The sequence below is a fragment of the Anomalospiza imberbis genome, chromosome 4 (assembly GCF_031753505.1).
Source record: "Anomalospiza imberbis isolate Cuckoo-Finch-1a 21T00152 chromosome 4, ASM3175350v1, whole genome shotgun sequence".
Classification (NCBI taxonomy): domain Eukaryota; kingdom Metazoa; phylum Chordata; class Aves; order Passeriformes; family Viduidae; genus Anomalospiza; species Anomalospiza imberbis.
Window position 1 is genome coordinate 51,523,729 of NC_089684.1, and position 25,106 is coordinate 51,548,834.

The window sequence follows — 25,106 nt, forward strand, 5'->3', positions numbered from 1 at the left end:
AAAAAGGCAAGCTACTGTGAAGTACAGACAGCCCCACTCACTGAGGCTATGAGAAATTGAGAATTTTTTTTTAAAATATTGTTATTTTCACTATAAGTAATTTTGCTTTTAAAAAAATATTTGTGTTTTTGCACAAGACTCCATTTCGTAGTGTGAGCTTATAAATACAGTCCTAGCTGCTTGATATTTTGGTGCCTAGAATGGTCAAGTGGTCATTTTTACTCAACCTCCTACAAGTATTGAGTCAGTTAAGACCTGACTACAGCTCTTAGATACATTTGTCTTTATACTTTTAATGCAAAGCTGGAGTTTGAAAATGTAAATGAAGAGCCAAATATAGATTATAGGAGGAAACCTCTGTACAAATCTTCAAATTCCCCATTTTTTAAATATAGCTGAGAAGAATTTTCATAAATTATCACATAATTTTCTATTGATCTGGAGAGGATTTTTCTGTGTACTAGCTCATTCTGACTGGCTGTTACCTTACTTCCTTAGGAAATATGTGATATGAGGTGAAAGAGATCATAAGAGGCTTTTCTATCCTGAGCCCTCAAAGTTCTCAAGTGATGACAGAAAACCAGAATTTTAAAATTTGTTTTTTCATTCCTTGCTCTCTTGGAGTTTCTGTTATGATATGGTGTGGCATCTGAAAATCTATGGGATTGGCAGCTTTTTGGAATAGTGTAGATGACTGGCACAAGACTACATTTAGAAGAGGAATGAATATTACTCTGGAAATAACCAATATTTACAATGTTAATATAGAAGCAGCTGCTGCTACTTCCTGATGTTAAACCTCTTGCTATATTTCCTTTAATTGTATTTACAAGAATCTGGATTTGCATGTAGGGAAAGATTTTGTTGTTTATTCTCACGGACAAGACTTAATCATCATTTTCTTAAAAATTATATTTTATAATTTATAAAACTTATACTTGTTATATTCTTCTATAGCCTTTGGAATGCAATGCCTTCATACAGTGCACATAGAAATAAACCATGTCCTCAATTAGGTTAAGTGATAGCAGACAATTTTTAGAATTACAATATAGTGTTAAAAATTAATCTCAGTGTAGCAGAGTATATCACAGTCTGAAAGAGGATAAGGAAACATTATCCTAACCAGATAGCATGACACATGGAGCAGAGGGGTTCAGGGAGTGTCTCAGGAAAGTAACTGGAAATGAGAAGCCAAGCTTAACTGTGTCCCTTACTTAGAGATCACAGTCACATTTCAGAATGTGACACAGGTCATATTTCCCCTTCATCCAGTTCCTAAGGATGTGGGGACCTCTAGTCTGGAATGGCTGCACTGAAGAAAACTTGTTATCACAGAGAATTTCCTATGAGATAAAGCTAACAAGGCAGGCAAAAGCCATCTCTCCCAAGATGAAAGAACTGTTTGGATCCTTGGATCCTTGATACAGACACTTTTTAAAAGCAAATTGGTGGGTTTAGCATCAGAAGGTACTTCTTCCTTCTTCCCCATCTGCCAGCTTGAGAAGTGTGTCTTATACTGAAACCACCCAAGATATAAGAAAATAGTTCAGTTGTAAAAGACTGCTTTTCAAAAGGCAACTTGTCTGTGAAACTAGTCCTGCCACTGACAGAATGACAGCTACAGAATCAGTGGACAGTGGACAGCGCACTCTGCTCTGGGTCATTTGGAGTCTTTATCAGGTTTCAAATAAAAGCAATTACAATGTTGCACCACAGCAACAAAAAAAGACACTTTATAAAACTGTCCTTTGCCTGCTGCTCCTAGCAGATCTAACATGGCTATACAATTGTGTACATTCCTTGGAAGATCTGACACTTCCTTTAGCTCTGAATTTAGCCAGAGAATCACAGCTGCTCGTGACATATTATTAACTCTACAATTTGATCTTACTAAGCTAAATTCGAGGGCAATGTTGAATAAGAGAAAGTTGGATATTAAGTGAGTCACTCTGTAACATGGTGTAACCTACATGGAGAAGCTGTGAGTAAATTGGGCCAACTGGGTGAAAGTATTTAAAACCAGGTAAAATGTAAATTCCAGGGGACAGAAAATTGGCTACAACAGAAGGGGAGGAAAGGAAGACTATTCAATAATGTCTCTGGTATGCCTTACTTTCAGGGTGCACATGCTGCTATCAATTTATGATCACACAGAGCAACTAACTTAATCAATATCATCCCATTGATTCTGTATCTGGGCATTGGGATTACACAGAAAAAATATCTTTTATTTGCCAAGGAATACAGCAATCAAGATGAATATTAATGATCATATAAGGCAAACTCCATAGTTCACACAAGCAAAGAGCTGCAGTATTATCCCAGGTTTTGCACGTTTTTTTCCTAAAGAATGTCATGTCAGGCTTGAAATACTCCAGATATTGTCATCATGGCATCCTGTGGGAAAAAATTATTCAATGTGGTTTAGTAATTTTGTTCTGTAAACAACAAGAGCCAAATTGTGAGTACCACATGCAAGTTATATTTATATGATTTAAATCTCTTTTGAGTCTAACTGGTTTTCAGAAGCAAGAGCAAATTCATTATTACCAAGGTAATATGTGCTCAGATGAACTTATTCTGTGGGATGATAATATTTTACCTTCTTATTGTTTCTTTTTGACTTTTCAGGCAAGAAGAAAAGAAAAGGTCCCAGTCTAGTGAAAGGCCCATGAAAGATGAACGCATTTTAAACCTGCAGAAGAAGATTGTAGAAAAAACAATGGAGCGTAAAAAGCAAGCAGGACTCTTGCAGATTAGCCCCCAGAAAACCAGAATCGTGTCAAGCAAGGTCTGGTTATTACATAAGGAGAAAAGATCTGCAACAGACCTGCTGTTCACAGACCTTTGCTCAACTGCCAGCACTGGCATGGGGGCAGAGGCAGATGGTGCCATACATGGCTGGCAATAACAACACCCTGCCTCCTGCCTAGGCACAATTTCTCTGGCCATGGCCTTGACATCACCTTCTTTTCACACGTTGTGCTGTCACAGAGCGGGACTCATCCATTCAACACCTGCCTTCCCACTCTTACCACTACACACTCATCCCATCAAGACAGCATCTTACCCCATCTCCAACTCTTGTCTTTCCCAGTTTCCTATCACACACATCCCATCGCACATACTGGGATGCTCACCCCTCTCCCACCCTAGGCATGTTACAGTTTTTCATTCCCATGGTTTTGTGGGAGTTGCAGCAGTGTTTAAGTCATCTCAAACTGGGCAACCCACTCTGTTCATCACGCCAAGTTTGATGCTAACAAGTTTCCCAATTATGTGAGCAAACAAACAGTGTTGTCAGCCAGCAGGATTTATCAAATAGAAGTTTACTGTACTCACTAAAGAGAACCACTGTATCACCTGCAGTCTGATCATATCTGTGTCTTTTCTGCAGGATTCTTTTCAGTGGAACCATTGGAAAGAACTGGAAGAGAGTCGGGAAAGACAGTTCAGAATCCTTCAGCATGGCTTCATGGACAGAGAGGCAGCTCAGAAAAGGGAGCTCATTGCAGCAGCAAGAAGTGGAGCCAAAGCCTGTGTACTGCGCTCTGATCTGAAATAAGATACGCCTCCTGGATATATCCCAGTGTACCTATTTACTACAAGGCTGAATTGTATTCTTTATTTCACCTTTACAGTGTGATTAGAAAAATGTGGATCTTACAGGCACAATAGAATAAAAATGTGCAGGAGGTTTTAATATAATTTAATTTTTAATGTTATTTTATAATGATAAAATGATTAATTATATAATGATTTTTCTGCTAGAATCAAAAGCTTTAAGAAACTTTATCATCAGAGCTCCTACAGCATAATATCAAATATCTGTGTAAGAATGTTGAGACCTGTATTTCTGGTTTTGTATACTATGCCATGGTTTGCTACACTCATTTTTCCAAAAGAATAAAAATGAGGGCAAACCCCAAGGCATATTCGTTTACATTATGAATCTTTTCAGAAGGCATGGTCAGCCCAAGTTCCTAACATGCCTTCTTACATGACAGTAACTATGTAAGAGGATTGCCAGTTTCAACACTGTTTTAGAGGATGAGGGAAAAACTGTTTAGAAGGTTTAGATGATGTGAAAGCCTCCAGAAGTCAGTCTAGATTCAGTGACCCAGGCAGGCCATCTCTCTATTTGCAGACGTAAATTTCTTCAGTCTTTAAACAGTAAAAGGAGAACATAACATTGATCTCTTTAGGGAGCTGCTTCCAGAAGAAGTAAAAATTCTGTTACTCACCTAGAAGATAATTTGCCCTCTGACAATTTCTATACTGTGTAAAACAGCCTTTAAATCACAAAACTTATCCAGGCACAAAGCCAAGGAGGATATAAATCAAAATTAAAATCTGCCCAGCAGTAAGACTATGTAATGTATTTCTATTTTAACTCTATGCCAGTTACTAAGTGTTTAATTATGGCTATTGCAAATATTTAAATTGAAGGAGACTGTCACTGACATTAGAGCAGGCAACTGCTTCTAATGCTCTCACAACATTGCATTTCTCACTTTTTATTGAAGGAGGTCTAATGGAATTCTTTTATTGCCATCTAGCTGTGAAGATCACTTCCACAACCCACAAGCTGATAAAATGTGCTTTATTTTTCACTCCAGGTAAATGCTCTAATAGTCCAGAAAGGCAATGCAGGTAGGGTACATGCTCCAGAGCAAGAATTAAGGAAGACAGGAGAGTGAAAAGAAGGAATCATAGAACTACACAGAAAAGGGAACTATGTAGTCTAGTACCATGCCTAGTACAGTATTGTATATCTTTAAATGACAAACCCTTGGTGGCAGGGAGTTTGTCTTCCTTTGTGGTTGTTCAGCATTCTTTTACACTGCATTCCAGAGCAACAAAGCTAATGGTGACTCTTAACACCTTGATTTTCCAGAAGCTAGCAATTAACAGCTGACACTCATGGTCTAGGATATTGCACAGCTGAACAGTTCTCAAACCTTTTCATAAGAATTTTAAAAAGAAAAAAGCATCATTAAGCAGATATTGAGATTGTGGAAATTTCAAATCCCCATCACACTGCAGGCTTCTTCCCCTGTGATTTTGGACCAAGTTTTCAAAATTCTTATTGAATTGCAATCAAGCTGATTCAGAATTATTTCCTTCTCCATATTTTCTTTGCTCTCAAATGAAAGGACTGAGGAATAGAGGAATCTCAATAATCCAGCTGTGGAATGTTTGCCTTCAGACATCACAAATAGCCCTATTGCTACTTTGGGATCTGATGCATAAAGTCATCTTCAGAATCAACATTTTGAGGAATGTAAAACAATGTGTTTTGAAGAAAATACCAATATATTCCTATATTGGTATTTTTGTATCAATATAGCCTATTGATTTTTCAGTGATGGCAGGCCTTGCAACAGAATACACAGAATAACATAAAAAACACCACCTTGCTCCTGACAAATGTGTATAACTTGATGCTGAACACAGCAGATCCTATCCAGAACCACTCTGCCTTGGCTTCTAGAGGACATTCCCTAGTATTCCTGTGTGGTACATGGAAACCTGAGGTGAGCAATGCAGAGCAATCAAAGGTCTGGTGGGACTTGTTAGCCTTGTGTTACAAAAGCAGCTGCAATGGCACTGGAGCCAGGTGAGCTGTGAAGGCACTCAGCTCACTGAGACTTGCTGCCTCAGCTGGTGCCTGTGGCAGGGACCATCCACCACCTGCTGCAGCCATGCACAGATAACTGAGGGAGCAACACCTCTACACTTGCTTCACGGAAGCACAGGTGGATGAATAATTCATGATTCATTCATTTACACATTTGTAACACCATTCGCAGCCAAGAAGAGGAGCCTGAGTGAACAAGGCTGACTCTGAAATCATCCATCAAAAGAGAGTAACAAAATCAGAGGTTGCACCTGTCTGATCGTAGTGACAGACTCATAAGGAACCATTTGTAGTGCTGGAAGCTGCACATTCAGAGATCTCTCATTCCAGCACAAACAGCCAGACCACAGAAGCCTTCACAAGCCACTGCAGTGTAAGGAGGTGATACAAAGCCCAGATTACCTGAGGAAGACCAAGGGGTTTTGCCATGTGACAGGCACTGGACACAGGGCGCTCCCCACTCAGGTGACATGGTCACTGCTAGTGGCATTTGGCTCCCTCTTCCACAAACTCAGTGACTGCCAGGCCAAGTAATCCAAACTGCCCTAGAGAACATAGGTGTTTTATTATTTAAATGAAATTAAAGACATAGAGATGGTTATGTTGGGATGGCAGGGAAAAAAAATCCCTAGTACAAATTTACAGTACTCCTCTCCCAGAGGAGGAGAAGGGAAGACAAGTCACTAGGGGAAGCTAGTGACTTGTTCATCTATAAACAGCCAAATTGCTAGGCACAGGGCAGTAAATCCAGAGAAGGACAGCTGCTTATCGTGCTAAGGTAAAACTGTTGGAGAAAACCCTTTTTGCTAGTGACGTGAGGGTCTTGAAATACCTCTGCAAGTGTTTATGAGTTAGACATTGGATCTGGAGTAATTATTCCATGGGTAAGAGGTAACTATCTCCCACACTGATGGCTCTGATGAATTTTGCTCAGTCTGTTGGAAACACACTGAGAAAAATAATTTCTTCACAGAAAGGGTGTTTTGATATTGGAATGGAATGTCCAGGGAGGTGGTGGAGTCACCATCCCTGGGGGTGTTTAAGGAAATACTGGACATGGCCATGGTCTTGTCAGCGAAAATCAAGACTAAACTCCTTAACACCAGTACAGTGTTAAGAAGCACGCATTACTTTAGTACAACACCAGATGCACAGGGGATAACTTGGCCTAATGTGCATGCCTGGCTGAAGATGATATATGCGTTTATTAGCCAGAGATCACAGAATCACAGAATATGCTGAGTTGGAAGGGACGCACAAGGATCATTGAGCCCACTTCCTGGCCCCGCACAGCTCCATCCCCAAGAATCACATCATGTGATTGTCCTGAGAGCATTGTCCAAACACTCCTTGAGCTCTGTCAGGCTGGTGCCATGACCACTTCCCTGGGAAGCCTGTTCCACTGGCCAACCATCCCCTGGGCAAAGAACCTTTTTCTAATATTCAACCTAAACCTCCCCTGACAGAGCTTCAGGCCATTCCTTGGGTCCCGTCACTCACCAAAGAGCAGATATCAGTGTCTGTCCATCTTCTTCCCCTCATGAGGAAGCTGAACTGCAATGAGGTCTCTGTCTTCTCAGGCTCCTCTTCTCCAGGCTGAACAGACCAAGTGCCCTCAGATGTTCCTCACATGGCTTCCCCTCAAGGCACTTCACCATATTTGTCACCCTCCTTTGGATGCCCTCTATTAGTTTAATATCTTCCTTATATTGTGGTGTACATTTTAATCAGAGAAGTGTTAGATATGAAGCTGCCTGGGTTTGCCCAGTGAGCCTCAGAGGGGCCTCTTGAGGGTCTTTAGGAACCCCTGGTGGTCTGCCACATATGGTGTCGGTTTTTGCCCTTGGTATAAAAGCTGCACAGTGTTTCTGAAGGAACTGGATTGGGCTGACATGGCTTGTTAGAAGGTGCAGTAATCACCACACAGCTCCATTAAGTATTCCTTCTGCATGAGCAGTTTATAACACTCTGGTTGACACAGTGGTGTTCAGTCATCGGTTGGACTTGATGATCTCAAAGGTCTTTTCCGACCTAATTGATTCCACGAATCCGAGATTCTGCGAAACGTTTCCAGAAGACGGGGAGGGGGAAGGGAGGGGAAGGGAGGGGAAGGGGGGGGAAGGGGGGGGGGGGGGGTTAGGGAACCCCACCCCAAAGCTCACACACACTCCACCTCCAGGTACAACAGCTCCGGAGAACACAGCAAAAGCACGGTCTAGCTTCGGCCGCCCTTTTCGGGGTCTGTCAGGGCCGAACTAACCCGAGGACCAGGAGACCTTTCCCGAGGAGTGGCGAGAGGACTCAGCGGGCCTCTACAGCCCAGCTTAGGCCCCACGCCGCGCGGAACTACAGCTCCCGTCACGCCCCGCGGCAGCAGAGGCGGGGCCGCCCGTCTAACCGCTGTCTGATTGACGTACGCGTCGGCCACTCCGCGAGCGCAAGGCCGCAGCTCAGCCAATGGTAAGAGCGCGGGGGCGGGTGCTGCCGTGGGCCGCTGCCGGCCGGCTCTGAGGTGAGCGCGGCGGGCCGGGGGCTCGGCCGGGGCGGGAGCGGCGCTACTGGGTCCGTCCCTCCCGCTTGCCCGACGGTCCGGGGCGGCAGGTGAGGGAGGGGAAGGGGAAGCGGAAGGGGAAGCAGCCGTTCCCGGCCGCAGTGGGGGGAGAGGAGGAGTATGCGGCCGTTCCTGCCGGTGCGCGGGCCTGGGCCGGCGCCGGCCCCGCTCCGGCCTGAGGACGGTGCCCGAGCCCCTTCCCCGGGTGCGGCCCTGTCCGAGGGGCTCCCCCGCAGCCTCTGCCGAGAGCCGCGTGGCGAGTCCGCCCTCCTCGGCCCGGCCGGGTGCTCCGGGGCGGCTCCGCCGCCGCCCGGTTCGCGGGGCGGCCCCGCCGCTTCTGCCCTGCCCTGCTCTGACCGGCGGGCGGCCGCAGCGCCGAGGTGCGGGCACGGCCGGGCAAGCGCCGGTCCTGCTCCGTCTTCCCGGAAAGACGGGTCTGTTCTCCGGAGGAACGGCCGGGGCTCGGTGGATGCAGCAGCATGAAGTTGTCGCTCTGCCCTGCCCTCCCATTTTGTGTGACAGTAGGAGTGGGGGGAATGGTCCTCGCCAACCTCAGCCCGCACCTGCGCTTCATTACAGGATGTGGAAAGACTCAACTAATTTTTTTTTTTTCCTGTATTCTGTTTTTGGGATGATTGAAACTGAGTTGTGGCGTCTCGCGGAGAAACTTGTGCAAGTAAGAGCAGTGAGCTTTACTTCTGGCCAGTATCCATTTTTCTTTGCTGTGTCTGGAATAGGACATACGGCCGATGAAAAGGTTCAGTGTGTTGTTTTGTTCTGTGGGTGGGTTTGGGGGATTTCTTGGTTGTTTTTGGAACTGTTTTGGGGTTTTTAGGTTATTCATGAATATGTCATATTTGTCTGTAGATGTAACTGCCTGCGTAAAGCAGGCAGACTGGTGCATTTCTGTTTATAAGCTGGTCATCTCTCATCTTTACTCTTTTTATGGTGCCTCTCACCAAGGTCTTTTAGATGGGAAAGTTTTACCTAATTTGGGTAACAGAGACTCAGTTTCTTTTTTCACTGACGGTTGAGAAAATGAGAGCATCTTTTAAAAGTACTGGAAATTCAGGATAGGAAAGTTTAAAAGAGTGAAAAATTAGTGTTCTCCACGGTAAAAAAAAAAAAAAAAAACTGAGACTAGCACTTTGTGCCTGGTATGTGTATTTTCTGAGGACAAATATGTCATTGTGCAGATGTATCTTTAATAGTGTTCCCTGTTGTTAGGGGTACAAAAAGACGTCTGGAGTAGACATGAGAAGCAAAGTCTTTAAAGGCATGGTGATGCCTTCAACTGGCTACCTAGAACAGAGGCTAGACAGAGTTAGAGAATAAAGTGGGTATTTATTAAAGGCTTTGAACAGATACACCTTGGGCAGTGCAAGAGCCTCACAGAGGCTACAAGCAAGATGGACGACAGTCCCGAGTTTTTCGGGCAGATATATGTTTGGTGTGTTTGCATATCGGGGGTTAATTGTCCAATTACAGCTTCAGGTAATGAAGTGACATTCCCCTGGTTTACTTCCCCCAGCTGATGTTTGTTTATACTTTTCGGGTGTCAGGCTGTGATGGTGACCTTGATTTTCAGGCCTGTAAGGATTGTTTTGTCAGACTAAACTGTGATGAGAGCTTACTAACAGTCTATATGAAAGTTCAGAGTTGAACACTAATCCAGTATGGGATCTGAAAAATATAAAACTAAAACTTAAGGCATCATTCAGATATCCCATTTTGAGAAATTCAACATATAATGGTGGTATCAGCTATGCCTTGTACATTCCCAATGTTTGGATTGGCATTATAGATTTCTTTAAGTAGCTACTTCAATGTATTTGTCATGTTTAGGATAAATATGAACTTGTTTATGTTAGTGAGACAGGGAAAATGTCTATCTCTTGCTCAGACAATTTGATCCATTCATGTGGGAGACCAAGACTTCATTTTGAGAGTGGTGCAAGAAAAGTTTTTCAGTATTCTAGAGAATTAATTGTTTTTGAGTGGTAATTCCAACATGTTTAGGAATGCTCAGCTCAGCTCGAGCTAAGTGAAAATGTTGACTTTTTTGAAGAGGTAAAAAAAAAAAAGAGACTTAAATGATGAATAGCAGCAGTTATCATTCCTGGTGTAAACATTCTTAATTTAAATAGCTTGATTTTTTTTTTTTTCAAGTACAGAGAAAAGTTGGTACTTGTAGTCTTTGAAATGTTACTTGTTCTGAGATCAGCACTGTTTAGGAACAATAACTGCATGTGCAGAACTCTGCATAGGACCGGAAGGGGAGTGGCCTTTTCTGGTACTGTACCGTCCTGCAGTGAAGCAGTAGAAAGTCTGTAAAAGCTAAAAGTATTTAATGGCTTGCTAAGTTTTTACACAAAGAAAAGTGTTTTTACTTCTTAAAAAGTCATCATTTTAGAATTTCAAATAGATGTCTGCATGCATCTTGCTAGAAGTCTCAGGTAACTGCAGCTAAAGCTGAGAGTGAGGTCACTGGATGTCTATGGGTTGAGGGGGGGAGGTTGCTGCAGTAATTCTTTGTATTAACAACTCCTGGGAGTCTTGGTGCTGGGTGGTTTCTTAGTGACTGCTGGAAGAAGAGTGTTATAGGCTTTATCATTAACTTGGGCTGTCCAGTCCTGTGTAACAAACTATGTTATTAAGTTAAATGGTCCTGCAGTTTTGAAGATTTTTTTAAGGAATTCTTCCAGATGAGTGTATCTCTTAATGTGCAATGTGTATACCCTGTTCCTGTACATTGCTAAACGTGATCTATAGTGTATTTGAGAAATTGAACTCTGCTTTGTTTTCAGAGTGTTTGGGCAGTTGATGTTTAGTGAGGTTTCCCAAGTAAGCCAATAACATGTAGAAATCTATATCCCCACAGAAAAGGTTTATTCTTAAAAAACAAAAATGTTACTGGATCATAAGACTCTTTCTATAGTCTTAATAAATTCCAGCAGTCTGATTTTCTTAGTAAACAGGACTCTCCTGAGATGAGCTCTGTTGATATTGATGAACCTACTGGTGATGATTTGAGGTAGTTTTACAGTGATGAGCTTCCCTGTGGCTGTCTATTCTCAACTTATTTCTTCAGAAGCAGCTTCTGAAGAGGCATTGAGCCATTGGCAGCTGAAACATTTGTGCCTTTTATGTACTCTCTGCATTAATTATAAAGAAACCCAGTTGTCAGTGTTCTAAGGTTCTGAAAACTAAACCATTTAAATAGCAACAGTGTGCTCTGTCACTTATGTCAAAAGGTGGTTCTGTCCTCCACTGCAATTGAGGGTTGACATGAGATCCTCTTAGACATTTCACAGTAATCCTATGTTCACAAACATTACAGTAATCCTGTAAATAATCTGTTTTTTTGTGTCTGGATAAAGAAGCGTCTGAGTATTTAAAGTGGATAGGATGGTCTTAACGTGTCTTCTATTGTGTGTTATTTCTGTTTTCACCATAACTTTAAAATTTAACTTTGTTGGTTGGTTGGCTTCATTTTTTTCTTCTGTTACGGCTCTTCTTTGGCATTTAAGCCACTCATAGCCCAAAAGAATCTGTGCAAGTTTTTGTTTGGAGTCATTACAGGTGTTCCCTGCAAGGTTTTTAACCCTTTCTAAATATACCATTGCCCTGGGTTGTATTGAGTACTAAGTTTGAAAAGCAACAGGTCTTGTGAAACTTTCTGGGTATTTTACATTCAAACCCATACTGCCTGATGAATACAATAGGCTTATTTTTTGCTGTCTTTCAGCACTGCAGATATGTCAGTGTTGTTGTTCTGAAAGATTCTATTTTAAAACAGTTCTGACAACTTGTAATTTAAAATAAGCTTATATAAAGATCATTTATTTATATTTCTCAGGTGTGTGCAACAGCTAACATTTCCTAGCTTTTTAATGTCCAGGAATTTTTTCCAATTCAATACCTGAGGAGAATCGAGGAAAACATGTCTTGGCTTTCTTGATGAAATGAAACTAACAAATAATCTAATGGCCTAACTTCTTAATATACCTCATGTGTTGCTCACTCTTGTTCATCCTCTTGCTGTGTGCAGGAAGGTGGTTTACCAAAGTAATTTTTCATTTCATTTGTAGCTGGTCAATGAAGATGGTAACTTGTCTTGAAGCAATTATTTTGAAAGAGCAGATATGTAAGGTTTAGGGATGGTTGTCTCCCTTGTCTCCATCCCTCATCGCTTGTGCTGTGTCTCCTCCTTCCACTCTCTCTTCCTCTGGTCTCCTGAAACCTCCAAATCCATGAATAATAGTTATATGGAACTAGGAACTTGTATAGCACCTAGAAAATGTGCTCACAGAACAGTCTTGCTGTTCTTCTGTTTTTTCTTTGGTTGGGTTTTTGTATGATTGCAGCATTAGTCATGGTCTGGTTTTAAAAGTTCTTGTCTCGTATCCCAGAAACTCAGTAAAGTGAGTAAAATAGGATCTTCCCAAGAATATTGATAAGGCTCACAGAGAAGCTTTCTTTCTTAACAAGTGAAATGAAATCTAGACCTTAAAAACAGTGGGATGAAGTGTTAAAAAGAGAATTCTCATTACCTGGACACAAAATGTTATGGAAGTGATTTAGATTTCTAAAAAAACTTGGGACAGGGTGTTAAACATAATAGTTCCGAAAATTAGATCAGTTGTGCCCATGGACTCATTAAGCATTAAGTCTGGCATATGTAGTTCAACTGTGGGGGGGGGGACTTTCATTTTGGCTTTTGTGCTGGTTTTAAAATGAAAAAAATATGAGAAAATTGATGAGTGGTGTATTGTGTTGCTTAAAACTATACATAAATATATCTTTGGGCTTCGTAATTTGGTACTTATTGAGTGTAAGCATTTTTCTCAAGCATTTTTTGTTTTAATAATGTCACAGTTCAGTGTTAACAGGTCTCTTAAAGTGATTTAAGAAATGGAGTAAGTTGAAGCAGAAAAAGATCAGTCAGGCTTCCTTTAATTGAAGGCTAGGATTAACTACCAATGCTGTTGCATCCCACTGTGTGTTCACATGTTTCCCCATCTGGGAGTAGGCTACAGAGTGTGTGCTGGTCTTTGTGGCAAAAATCAGTCAGCTCTGGAGACAGTTCAGCAGTTCTTGTTTAACATAGTGTTTTGGTTTTGGACAAATTTAAGAGGAAACGTCCTGAAAGGGTGTCTCCTCTAATAAAAGGCTGGTTTTAGCAACCCCTCCCCCAAAGGTTCCCACAGGTTCAAAAGGAATTCACTTGGAGAAAGTGAAAAAACCCCTGTTTATTTAACAATTGGATTGCTCACAGGCATGAAAAAAGGAGTGAATAATGTGAAATAATAAAACCTCTTGCTTCTCTGAAGAAATGGTAGATTCAGAGTCCTTTCTGTAGGTGTGTGTGGCTCAGCAGCAGGTGGTCCCCGGGCCATGTTCTAGTGTTTTGGACCGGAGAAAAGCTTAACAGTTCCAGAAGAAGAAGCCACAGTCCCAGGAAAAAGCTTACTGTCTCAGCTAAGGAACAAGAAGCTAGCTAAAAAAAAAAAACAAGGAAAAACTCTCTCTTTCTCTGGAGAAGGAAAACCAAGAGCTGGGAGAAACTGAGACTCTTAGCTAATTCCACTACTGCCCCCCCCCAGATCTAACTTGAAGCTACAGGACTCATATCTGAGCACAGAGCAGACGACAGCGGATACCAGAGTGTGCAGTCACCTCGAGACACACAGTTGTTCTCCTGGTCCCTCCACTGTGTCCACTCATGCCCAGCCCCAGCTCTGCACTGTGCATTGGATAGGTGGTAACTGTACCACAGGCAGGCTCCAAGATGGGACCTTCAGTACCCTGTCAGTTACTCAGAGCTGCCTTTATGCTTTTCACCTCTCCTCCTTGGCAGGTAGCTGGGCGTGCACATGTGCAGGTAACAGAGCAGCTACAGAGAGTTCATATTCTCCTGCATGTCAGCAAATATTTTGAAACTGAAGTTTGTCTGCTTCACTTGCTTTAAATTCCTCTCAAGCTGTTTGTCTCCCAGCTATTGGAATCTGGAGATGGGTTGCAGAAGAAAGTCGGTCATCTGGAGTTTAAATTCTCTGAAGATGGCTGTTTATGACAAAATTCCCACTGATTCCTGCCCACAGACATTGCCTGAGTATCATTCAGTTGCTTTTCAGTTAAATGTCATTGGGATTTCTTAATATTATTCTAGTTTGCTGTCAAACTCACTTTTCCAGGTATTTAGTTAATGGGTGAGAATGGCTGAGGCTTCAGGCCCAGCTGCAGGTGTCTGAGGCTCACATACTGAACTTGGGGACTTCCCTCCCCTCTGGCTTTGGGCAGAAACTGGTGGCTCAGGAATGGGAATCTTGGAGCAGGGGGTATTGGAGAGTACAAGCATTGCAGACAGGCAACCTTCTCTCTTCTCTTTGATAGATTTGGAAGAACATCATCCTCTGGTCTTCAGAAACCTGGAGTTTTTATCAGAAGATCTAAAGGAATCTAATGAAATTATAGCTGTAGCTTCCTTGCCATTACTTTTTTGGTGTTTGTACCTCTTTTTCAGTGGTTTTAGATCAAGAAACACTATGAGCACAGTAAGTATTTTGCTACTCAGTGCAAACCTGATTCTTGAAACGTATTTTCCATTGTATTTCTGCAAACTGTTTTAAGAGTATTCCTGTGTAGCTAATACACAGGAACAGAAGTATATTGAATCTTCATGTAAGTTCAGTAAAGATTTTTAATCACTCTAGGTGCTAGCAGTAATACAGAAACGCTCACAATGTCAGGTCAGCAAAACCTGATAAACTGTGAACTAGTTTCTCATTTGCAAACCATCATGATAGGCTTTTTCTCAGTGAGACAGCTGGTAAGAGATCTGGATCTGGGCTGATGTTTTTTTCCTTGCTGAAATCAATTCAGGTAAGAATGACCCATGCCACCTTTTGATGACTATTACAGCCATTCCAGGAGTGTTTTCTGTACCCTTGTGTGCTTTCATTGGTGTTGCAAAATTGAGGGCTATATTAATACTGCTTGCACAGAAAATGCTAGGTCTTTGTTCTCTCTTAGACTCAACGGAAGCGCCGTGGAGGAACAGTTAGCTCTAGGCAAGCTCGAAAAAGAAGCAGGCTCGTGGCTTCTACTGCAGAAATGGCTTCAGAAGCAGAGCCAATAGAACTTGAAGAAAGTGGTAAGCTTTCTTTTGATAAGAATAGAAGGTGCTTCTGGAGGGTTTGGGTCTAACTGAACATGTGTTTTTGCCAGTTTCTAGGCCTTTTACTGGAGAAGAAGGGAAACGTGATTTTAGGAAGTGCCTAGTGGCACACACTATGACATGGCTAAACAACAAGCCTGCTGAAAACCAGTTTGGTTTGTTACTGAGCTACAATGCATTTGCCACTAGTGACAGATGAGTTGCACAGAAAAAGCTGCTCAAGAGCTGCTCAAACATCTGCATGTCTGCTCAGATGAGATGGGAGTTATAACAGCTGCTGCTACGCAGAGTGACAAACTAAATTTCAAAACTCTCGGTTTTGAAGAAGATAAGAAAAACTTTTAATTATTACTTGTGCCCAATCCCTCAAGGGAATATGCACAGGACAGTACTATTATATCCTCTATGATTCATGTTATATTTCTGTGTGATAAACATTCTTCATCCGATGAATTGTCTGTTGCTGTTGTCATCTGACAGAACTGTGTGAGGAGCTTAGCTGCTCTTTTGCATTTCAGCTTGCTGAAGACAGGGCTGGTAAAGCTCTCTATGGATTGCTGATGGCAAAGCTTGAGTGAAATGTTGGACTCATTCCTGAAGAGAAGATGGACAGGAGATGGTTGAATCTTAGGCTGTTGCACAGTGGCAGGAAGTTTTCCTCCTCTGCAATCTCTGACCTCGATTCTAACTTTGTTTTTCAGCTGGTGAAGAAGTAGTAGATCTCACATGTGAATCTTCTGATCCTGTAGTTGTTGATCTAACTCACAATGATTCCATTGTGGTAAGTAGTGAATAGCACACTTGCCTAAATACTGTAGTCAAATTAGTTTTCTCATGTGTTGCCTGATAGAATCTGACTTTAAGGGTAAGTTTTAAGTTCAGATTTGTCTTGTCAGGGCCTGAAGGGCTTGTGTTACAGCTAACAAAGAAGCTGCTCTGGAGCTGTACTTGCAGTTAGTGATAGGGTAGTATAAAACACCTTTTTGTTCCAGAACGTGGAGTTTATATAGATCAGTCATAAGTAATGTAACATAGAGATGCAGTTGATAGTTGAATCTTTTCTAGATATATCAAAGATAGAATCATAGAATTGTTGGGTTGGAAAGGACCTCTAAGATCAAGTCCAACCATTCACCCAGCACCACCAAGTCCACAACCAAGCCATGTCCATACGCACCACATCTGCGTGTCTTGTGACATCCATTTCAGGCCGATGCCACTGGGCTGCCCTGTGCAGCCCCTTGCAGTGCTTGACAACTCTTGGTGAAGAATTTTTTCTAATTATAGGCCAATGATTTAAAGAAAATGCCAATGGCAAGAAGAGTAAGTAAGATAAGTTCAGGTTAATACTCCCAGAAGTCTTTGCAAAACCTTATTTTTTTTCTGCTCTTTTGACAACTTGAATAGCCTTTGATCCAGCTGACTGTGTTGTTTATCCCCTCAGTTTTGGGATGCCACTGCTGCTGTGCCAAGCAGAAACAAGCAACAGGAATAGCATAGGGGGTATTTTTTCCTGGGATTATTACTGAGCCTTTGCCAAGGAAGGGCCTCCAACTTAACAACAGAATTTGCATTTACCCTGCTCCAGTTCCACCAAGAGCGGGTTGGGGATTGGGTTTCTTTTTCTTCAGCAGCTGCTGTAATTTGAAGTGTATATGGACATCAGTGCTGAACTGGCCTGTTTGAGGAGAAAGAAGAAAAGAATCACCTGAAACCCTAAACCATGGAACTGAAATGGGGGAGTAGGGAGGAGTGGGTTCAGGTGGTTTGAGAAGTTGCTTCTATTGCTACCCTATTGGAGCTGTGGGAGCAGAACCTTCAGCATCCACATAGTTGTTTACATTGAAGCATTTAATATACTACTTTTAATAGTCCTAATCAAAATAAGAGTAATAGCCTATCATTCTTAGCTTGTTTTCTTGGAACTGCTATGTCTAGCTGGTCTTTATATGTAAGACTAGGGGTGCACAACAAAGTCTAATTGTATTTTCTTTTCTCTCCCTTCCCATGTGTATTGCTGCAAGATTGTTGAAGGTGAGTTGACATTTTAAAATTGATAATGGAATTCTCCTAAATGTAATAATTATTTTTTGTTTGCCTTTTCCATTTAATTTTAGCAGTATTTATTGAAACTGCAAAAGGCCAAGGACATTGCTAAAGCATCTGGCCAGTGCCTTAGAGAATGAATCCAGTCTCTGTTTAAGTTAGTATCAGAGCTTGTAGAAAGTATCTGAAATAAAATATATCAAAAGATGCTCTAAATACTTTCTCTTATTTTCTAAAGACAGAATTTCTTTAAGCCCCAAGTTGACAATAATTTTAATTAGCACTAGAATATATTGGTTGTGAATGAAAAAAAAGTCGGAAGTTTTGTTTAACCCGTATTGCAGTAAAGGAACTAAAGAAAGTGATTTGTGCTCATAGTATGCACTAGTCTTACATGCCTCAAATTTTGGAGTGAGAAATATTAACTTTTTTTTCTACTTTAGATGTTAAAATAGTTACAAGGTCTAAAGAAGTTCATCTTTTACATCTTTCAGATGTAGTTCTAATTGCATTGTTGAGATGTATTAGTATGTTGTCAGCTGCTTATCTAGAATGTAATCTGTTCTGTGCTCTGAATGAAGAAAGAGTAAGTGAAAAATGCTTGCAATAAAAGTTGTAGCTGAGCACTTAGGCAGGAAGTGGTTTTAATTTTGTGACTTTGTCATTTTATTGTTTAGTAGCTTGGTTATTTCTACATGGATACTGGAGTTGCAGAGATAAACTTGTGTTCAGTCCTCTCTCTTCCAAATCACAGCAATTGTTGCAGTTCCTTAACATAGGATTGCAGCAGTTTCTGTCAGTAAGGATTGGGAGAAGTGTCTTCCCTTTATAGGGGAGATTAATTCACAGGTAGTATAATTACATGGAATTCCTCAGTGTGACACTGAGGATCTTCAAGATTAAATTTCAGCTGTTTGTAGGGTGAAGAAATCAAATTATTTGTGTTAGTATGTAGCAGAATATTCACTGTGTCTGGACATGTTCAGCCTTAATATTTGGAAACTAGTTTGTTTAAGACTGCTTTTAACCCAGCTGAATATGGTCTAATCTTGCATTTCAAGGATAGTTCCAGGGAGAGAGATAATAGTACAGCTAACTTAACAAAATTAAATTACAGAGAACCAACGACAAAGGAGAAATCTGAGATTAAGAAGCCAGCGACAGGCAGACAGCTGTGTACTGAGTAGTGATGACGAAGATGAAACGAGAGATAACGATGTGTATGTGGCTGATAAAGCATCTCGAGAACTGGGACCACTGGAAGAGGAAACTGCAAGTTCAAAGTACGTATGCCTCATGAGCTACCGAACATGGAGTTGTGCTTCTTTTGAGACAGACAGGACTGAGTTGTATTTGTTATCACCTGACTTCCTTTGAAGCCTTCACTTACTCAGTTCCCTCTTTTAATGAGTATGACATCCCATGTGGCATGATAGTCAAATGATCCCGTTTTCACTTTAGGATGAAAAGCCAGCCCAAAACAGATATACAGCTTTGTATACAGCCTTAAAGATGAGTGTGGGGTATGGCAAGGAAGTGGGAATTAGTCACAGGCCAGAGCTCATAATGTGTTGCATTTCGTTTTCTTACAAAGCTCCAGTAGTTACGTTAGATATGAAATACTTCTGTGGGTGTCTGTGAGGTTTGGTATCACGAGACTGGCAGGCAGCAGACTGGCAAATTCCAGTAAAAACACTTATGCTTTCCCTGCTGTTTTTACATACTGTGCCAGTTGCTGCCTTTCTCAAAGAAGCCACTGTGCTTCCCAAGGTATACTTGCAAGATGATCCTGGAGGTCATGCTCTCATGGTCAATTCTTGTTCTGTCCCATGGATGTCATGGAGCCCTGATATGTTTGCATCTGGGATGGGAATCTTGCTGTTTGAGTCAGTAAAGACCCCATACTGCAGAGAAAGAGTAAATCCTACTTCAGTGTGTTACGCTGAGGAAATGAAATCCAGTGTCTATGTGACTAGGCAAGTTGACATGATGCCATAAGTTTCCTTACGTTTTTAGCTTTTGTATTTTTCAGATTCTGTACTGCATTAGTGTATATAACTTTGAAGTCTATATAGAATGCTAGTTAGAATGCTTTCTTCCCATTTTGGTCAGACTAAACAATCCTTCTGGGCCTGGGAACCAAGGTCACCCCATTTGCCTTGGGCCCTGGAAAGTGTGAACAAAAATGAATCAGGGGGGAAGCAAACCAGGGGAATGTGACTTCATTACCTGAAACTATAATTGGACAATTAACCTCTGATATGCAAACAGACCAAACTTACATCCAGCTGAGAAACTTGTGACTGTTGTCCATCTTGGGTGTGGCCTCTGTGACTTTGTACTGCCCAAGGTATATCCTTTGAAGGCCTTTTAATAAATACCTACTTTAATCTTTCAACTTTGTCTAGCCTCTCTTCTAGGTAGCCTCTCCAAGGCATCACAAGGACATGAGAATTGTGGAATAAACTTTTTTTGTGAGGAGCAGGGGAAATACAGGGTTAAATGAACCTGATGTGCTTTGAGCCTTTTGGATTACTGTAAAGCAGTGTAGGAGAGAGCTTGTATATGTAGCTTTTGGGTGCCAGGTCATAAATATGACACCAGAAAGTCCTATGTTATTCTGATCCATAATGTGCTTTGCCAATGGAGTTGTAAATGTTTAAATATTGGTTGTTAAGTTCTTTAGAGAACAAATACCACTAATTGGATAATATTAAAAAGTAATAGTTCATTCCTTTAGTCTTCTCTGTTAAAGATTGCACCTTCCTGGTCTGTGTAGGTAAGGCTGAAAGAATTCAGTGCTGCAGCATTTAACATTGACAAAAGAGTCCTTCCTGGTGCTGAGGATTGCCAGAGCCATCTGTAGTGTTGGACTCTTCATCCTTCTAAGATTATCATCAATTGGAATTTGTTACTGAAGTGTTATAGCTAGTGCCTCAAGAATTTGAGGAGTAAAAATGGGAGAATTAGTGGAGTTAAATTCTGTAGGTGAAACTAGGGGTAGATGTTAGTGTGCTCCCTCCTTGAATTTAAGATAATGGGATAAAGGCCATGTCATGCTTTCTATGTCTGTTTGATTAATAAATTACAAACTGTGGTTCAGCAGGGGCAGTGACCCAAGAAAGCCAAGTGTTTAGGTAAAGAGTTCTGAAGGTTTAAACTAGAGATCAGTTTGTAAAGAAAAGTGTCAGGAAGCTGTTTTTGTTTCTGCTAGCTGATATTATTCAGCCCTTGGGCTGGGACATGATCCCTTAGCAGCCGAGCTGTGTCTGTTGCTAAGTGTGTGTGCAGTTCTGCTGTCCTGGAGGCTGAAGGCAGCAGAGGCTTGTGTGTGCACAGCTCAGTAACAGACACTGAGCTGGTCTTTCTGCCTTGGACCTGGAAATTTGGGGTTGAGTACTTCCTCATGTTAATGTGCTCCTGACCTACATTTTATAAGGAGGAGTTCTTGGAATGCCTATGTTACTGGGCTGTTGCTAATTTAGAGCAGGGGATTTTGAAACTTCTGACAGCCCTTTCTAGAATGACTTGTTCCCAAGGCACAGCTCAGTGCTTTTTTTACAGAGCTGTCATTGATGAGCTGTTGGAGATTAGTGCTGAACAGAACAAGAGACTGCTGTGAGTTCTTGTGCTAGACCAGGGTGACCGAGTGCATCATCCCCCTAGGGAAAACCTTTCCTTTAGGACAGAGAGATCCAATCTTGTTATTACATGCCACAAACCGAGGAGTTAAAGGTACACAGGAATCTTGAAAAGAAATGCATCATGGTGCACTCAGATGACAACATGACATTTTGTGTGTGGGTAACCCTTGATGCGCAGTGAAATTAACGGCTGCATGTTCTTTCTTGTTCTGTTCTCTGTACCACAAGGCCGTCTGGTACTGTTAGCTGTCCAATTTGCATGGATGTCTACTCAGAGGTAAGGATCCACATGCTGTCATCATTTGTATGCTGTGTGAGGAAGAAGGGGGGCAGAGGGGGAGCGTACAACTCATTTGGCTGATGTGGGATGTTACAGAGAGCTGGCTTGAAGCACAGAGCTTGCCTTGAAGCTCATAATAACTTGTCAGTCTAAGTCACTTCTTGGTGGTGGGGGTAACAGGATGGCACTGGAAGATCTTCAGGTTCCTTACTATTCTAAGAGTAAAGGACAATTCCAGATGTTCTAAGTCCTGTTTGTGTGATGGCAGTAGACCAGCAAAGTTGAATTCTTTACTTCTAATGTCTGTTGTGGTTTCTTTTCTTCCAGATTGTGCAAAGTGGACGACTGATTGTGTCAACAAAATGTGGCCATGTCTTCTGCAGTCAGTGCCTCCGTGATTCCCTTAGGAATGCCAACTCTTGCCCAACCTGCAGGAAGAAACTCACTCACAGACAGTATCATCCCATTTATATATGAGTACTTCTATTTCTCAGGACAGACTCAACTGGATTTTGGGGGAAATGTTATATTTTCAGTGCTCTGAAGATTTAAAGAGCAGCAGGTTGTGCACAAATCCAAATAAAACTGTTTTTTTTGCAGACCAACTTGAACATATCTAGACAGCTTTTTTATGGTCCAAGTTGCTTCTTGTTATGTTCCTGGTTATCATGCTACATTGATGACCGTGTCTAAACTAGATCAGCAACCTAGACCAGGAAGGAAGCAGTTAATCCATTTCCTTCTACTTTTTTTTAATGCTTAAATGAGGGAGTGTGAATATTTTGGTTTTTCTTACTCTATTAATTATTCCTACCTTCACATACAGTTATGAAATAGTTTCCTTTCAGGAGACAGATTAGCAGTTCACAATTTCATTACGCCTTTTGTTCATCCTGTAAGAAGCTCATGACTCTTGCTTTCTTGCATATCATCTTTGCCCAGGTAGATTGAGTACTGTACTGAAGGGTGGTTTTTTTGTAAATCAGTCTTGAATTGACAACAAAGGTTATGCAATAAAGTAAGCTGCTGCTAACCAGCAGTCAAGTGTTTTGAGCAGAAGACTTGAACATGCAGATGTTTTTATGAACTCCATGAGATCCCAAGTACACAGCCACATTGCAGCATGTACAATGTGAAAATAATTCCTTGATTGTTTCAGCTGCCAAGAATTCCTGTATTTTAATCCCAACACTGAATTTATTTTCTCACATGATGAGGTGGTCTCTTGAGTTTACTTGTGCTGTAACCTCTCTCCTAATAACTGTCAATAATACAGTCTTCTCTTGGCTTCCTAGTGAAGAACAAGAAGCAGATTCATCTGTATGCTGAATACCAAACTACCTACAGATCTTCTTTCTGTATCAGCTGATCCCAGTGTAATGCTTTAAGTTCAGTGTGTTCTCTTTGCTGTTCTCGCTGGTTGTTACACTGATACCCAACTGGATGTAGCCTGGTGAATAGGGTTGAAAATTAAATAACTGTACTGCCATTATGGAGTGGAAGCTTTAAAAAGTGCTTAGTAACAATATTGACAGCCAAATAGAGAAAAGTTTAATCCCCCTTTGCCCTGAGGGTTGTCCATTTTTTTTAATACAGTTTAAAAAAGAAGTCAGATATCTCCTAGGAAAGATAACTCTTCTAGCTGAGAAGGCAGGAATACACCAGTTTATGCACTCTTACCCAGTCATTTTTTCCACTTAGAAGGACTAAGTTCTAAATGTCTATTTTAAGCTTACAGCTAAAATGTCCGAGCTGATCTGGAATCCAGGGTGAGCTGATACAAACAGGTTGATGTAGACAAGATGATTGAAATCGGTGGTTTATGATCCACAGCTGTGGTAGGTGCATCTATGAAAAACTCCAGAATTAAACTTGGCCACCTCTCTGCAGTTGGTTGCTTATAGAAACCATTATAAGAACCATTCTACGCCCTGGTGCAGCACAACTGAAGGGTATGTTTAGTTAATGTTGGTATCACAAGTGTCTTTGCTAACCTGACCTTATCTGTAGGAAGCCTTTAATTACAGAAGCTCTTCTAAATTAGCTGTCTCAAGCTTCCTTGTAACCCAAAGTTGACTTTTTTTTTTTTTTTTTTTTAATTGCAATGTTTCTGGATATAGTAGTAGCGAGTTTTGTTACATAAAGGCTGCCTGAAGAAATGCAGTACCTTCCCCACCCTGGTTTGGACTGGCTTTGGTTCAGTGCTGTTAGCAGGAATATGCAGTTTCTGTATTGTGGCAATAGGGTGACTCCTATAAAGTTACACACAGGTGGTTCCGGTGTGCTCCCATGGGTAAGATAAACTACAAGCAAAGACTACAGCTGTCTCAGGATACTGTGGTGACAGTGATAGCTGCAGTTGTGTCCCAGAAGCAGAGAGTTAATGTTCTGGACTCCAGCAAGTTAATGCTTAAAGTATTAATTGTGTGAGGAGAAGCACCCCAACATTACAACTGTAGAGACCCACAGGGGTCACAGAAGCTACTTTGTCCCAGTAGCTTAACAAAGAAACAAAAAATTATGGCTGGTTTTCCTGGGATGGCTGCTGTGTGAAAGGAACAGTCAGAAGAGGATTTGAGGGATTACTGCTGAGGATGAGGGTGAGTCACTTAACCATGCATCTTTCACAGTCTACTAGCCATGGCCTAAATGATTTTGCACAACTTCCTCCATGTAAATACCACTTTAGAGTTAGTGTCTCAATAAATAGATCTAATTGAAATTTAGATATCATAAACTATAACAAAGAGTTTTTAGCTTTTGTGTACCCTGTGAAGTGCCACAAATTTTGTGCATCTCAAAAAGGATATTATGTCTCAGTACATGGGGAAAAATTGGAAATTCATTACATGCTTTTTTTCTTCAAGGGGAAAAAAAAAGTCTGATATGTTTCAGTTCCAGCAATATTTCACATTGGCAAGAACTCAGAGAAAATGAAAAAAATCTTTATATTAAGTAGATGTCTGTCTTGTTGTATATAGTTCAATTTTTCCTGTATTTAATTGTATTCAAGTCTGCCCATCTATGTTGAACTCTGCTGGTAGGCAGAGGGTTCTCTTAACAGGTGAAAATAAAATGATTGGATTGATCAATCACAAGTGCTTCTTTTCATTGTGCTGGAGTCATTGATCTGGGGGGAAATAATCCTGAAGGCTAAAGCCTTTCCGATGCTGGGACCAGTGTGGGTTGTGTGGGGCAGAGGAGAAAGGCACTGCCTGGGGCAGGAGGGATGTGGGGATGAGAGGGTGAAATCCTGCTTGGGGCAGGGGCAATGCAGAGGTGGGCTTGTGAGTGGGGGGAGCCTGGTAGCCAGTGCCAGACAGCAATGGAGAGGGTGGGGAGGTGTTGGGCCACCTCCCTGGGTGTCCCTTTGCCTGCGGGATCTGAAGCAGCCACTGGAGAGAGGGCAAGGAGGAATGCTGAGGAGAGAACTGGACACAGGGTAGTTTCAAAGTCATAATAAAGCTCAGTTGATTTTTTTTCTCCAAAGAAACTAAAGAGATGCTGTTTCCTGAAGGTCTTGGCTTATGCCTCTTAGTTGCTTTTATTGTATTTTGTTGTTTTTTACTCTTTATATTGTACACATACAGAGTAGCTGCCTTTCCAAATGCTGATGAGTAATTTGTTATTTCATTACACTTTTGTTCTTATCCTAAGATAAGCTTATAACTTTTTTGCTTTCTGCTGTACTGTGTCTTTGCCTTATTACACCACATTCGGTAATAGTGGATTTTTTTTACAAATCAGGATTAAAGTGACAA

The 25,106-nt window shown here is 41.4% G+C and overlaps 2 protein-coding genes and 1 long non-coding RNA gene across 5 annotated transcripts in view; 2 read left to right on the forward strand and 1 right to left on the reverse strand.

The window, feature by feature from the left end:
- Positions 1-3,934, forward strand: part of CFAP99 (cilia and flagella associated protein 99) — a 53,189-nt gene extending 49,255 nt beyond the window's left edge. For 2 of the 3 annotated variants that reach the window (XM_068188505.1, XM_068188504.1), the window contains exons 15-16: positions 2,635-2,794; positions 3,401-3,934. In XM_068188505.1, the coding sequence (XP_068044606.1) occupies positions 2,635-2,794; positions 3,401-3,568 (328 nt within the window). In that variant the 3' untranslated portion in view covers positions 3,569-3,934. Of the gene's footprint in view, positions 1-498; positions 771-2,634; positions 2,795-3,400 lie in introns of those variants that run through there. The other variant, XM_068188507.1, reaches the window with a different exon arrangement.
- Positions 3,429-6,152, reverse strand: LOC137472956 (uncharacterized). The gene is made up of 3 exons (XR_010998528.1): positions 6,047-6,152; positions 4,794-4,964; positions 3,429-3,559 (listed from the first exon to the last, which is right to left on the reverse strand). It is a non-coding gene; the product is annotated as an uncharacterized lncRNA (long non-coding RNA).
- Positions 6,153-8,731: 2,579 nt separating this feature from the next.
- On the forward strand, positions 8,732-24,443 carry RNF4 (ring finger protein 4). The gene is made up of 9 exons (XM_068189209.1): positions 8,732-8,777; positions 8,842-8,871; positions 14,592-14,752; positions 15,231-15,351; positions 16,077-16,156; positions 17,400-17,409; positions 18,539-18,704; positions 21,294-21,342; positions 21,673-24,443. Exons 1-9 carry the CDS (start codon positions 8,732-8,734, stop codon positions 21,820-21,822), a joined length of 813 nt encoding a protein of 270 aa, XP_068045310.1. The 3' UTR covers positions 21,823-24,443.
- The last annotated feature ends 663 nt before the right edge of the window (positions 24,444-25,106 follow it).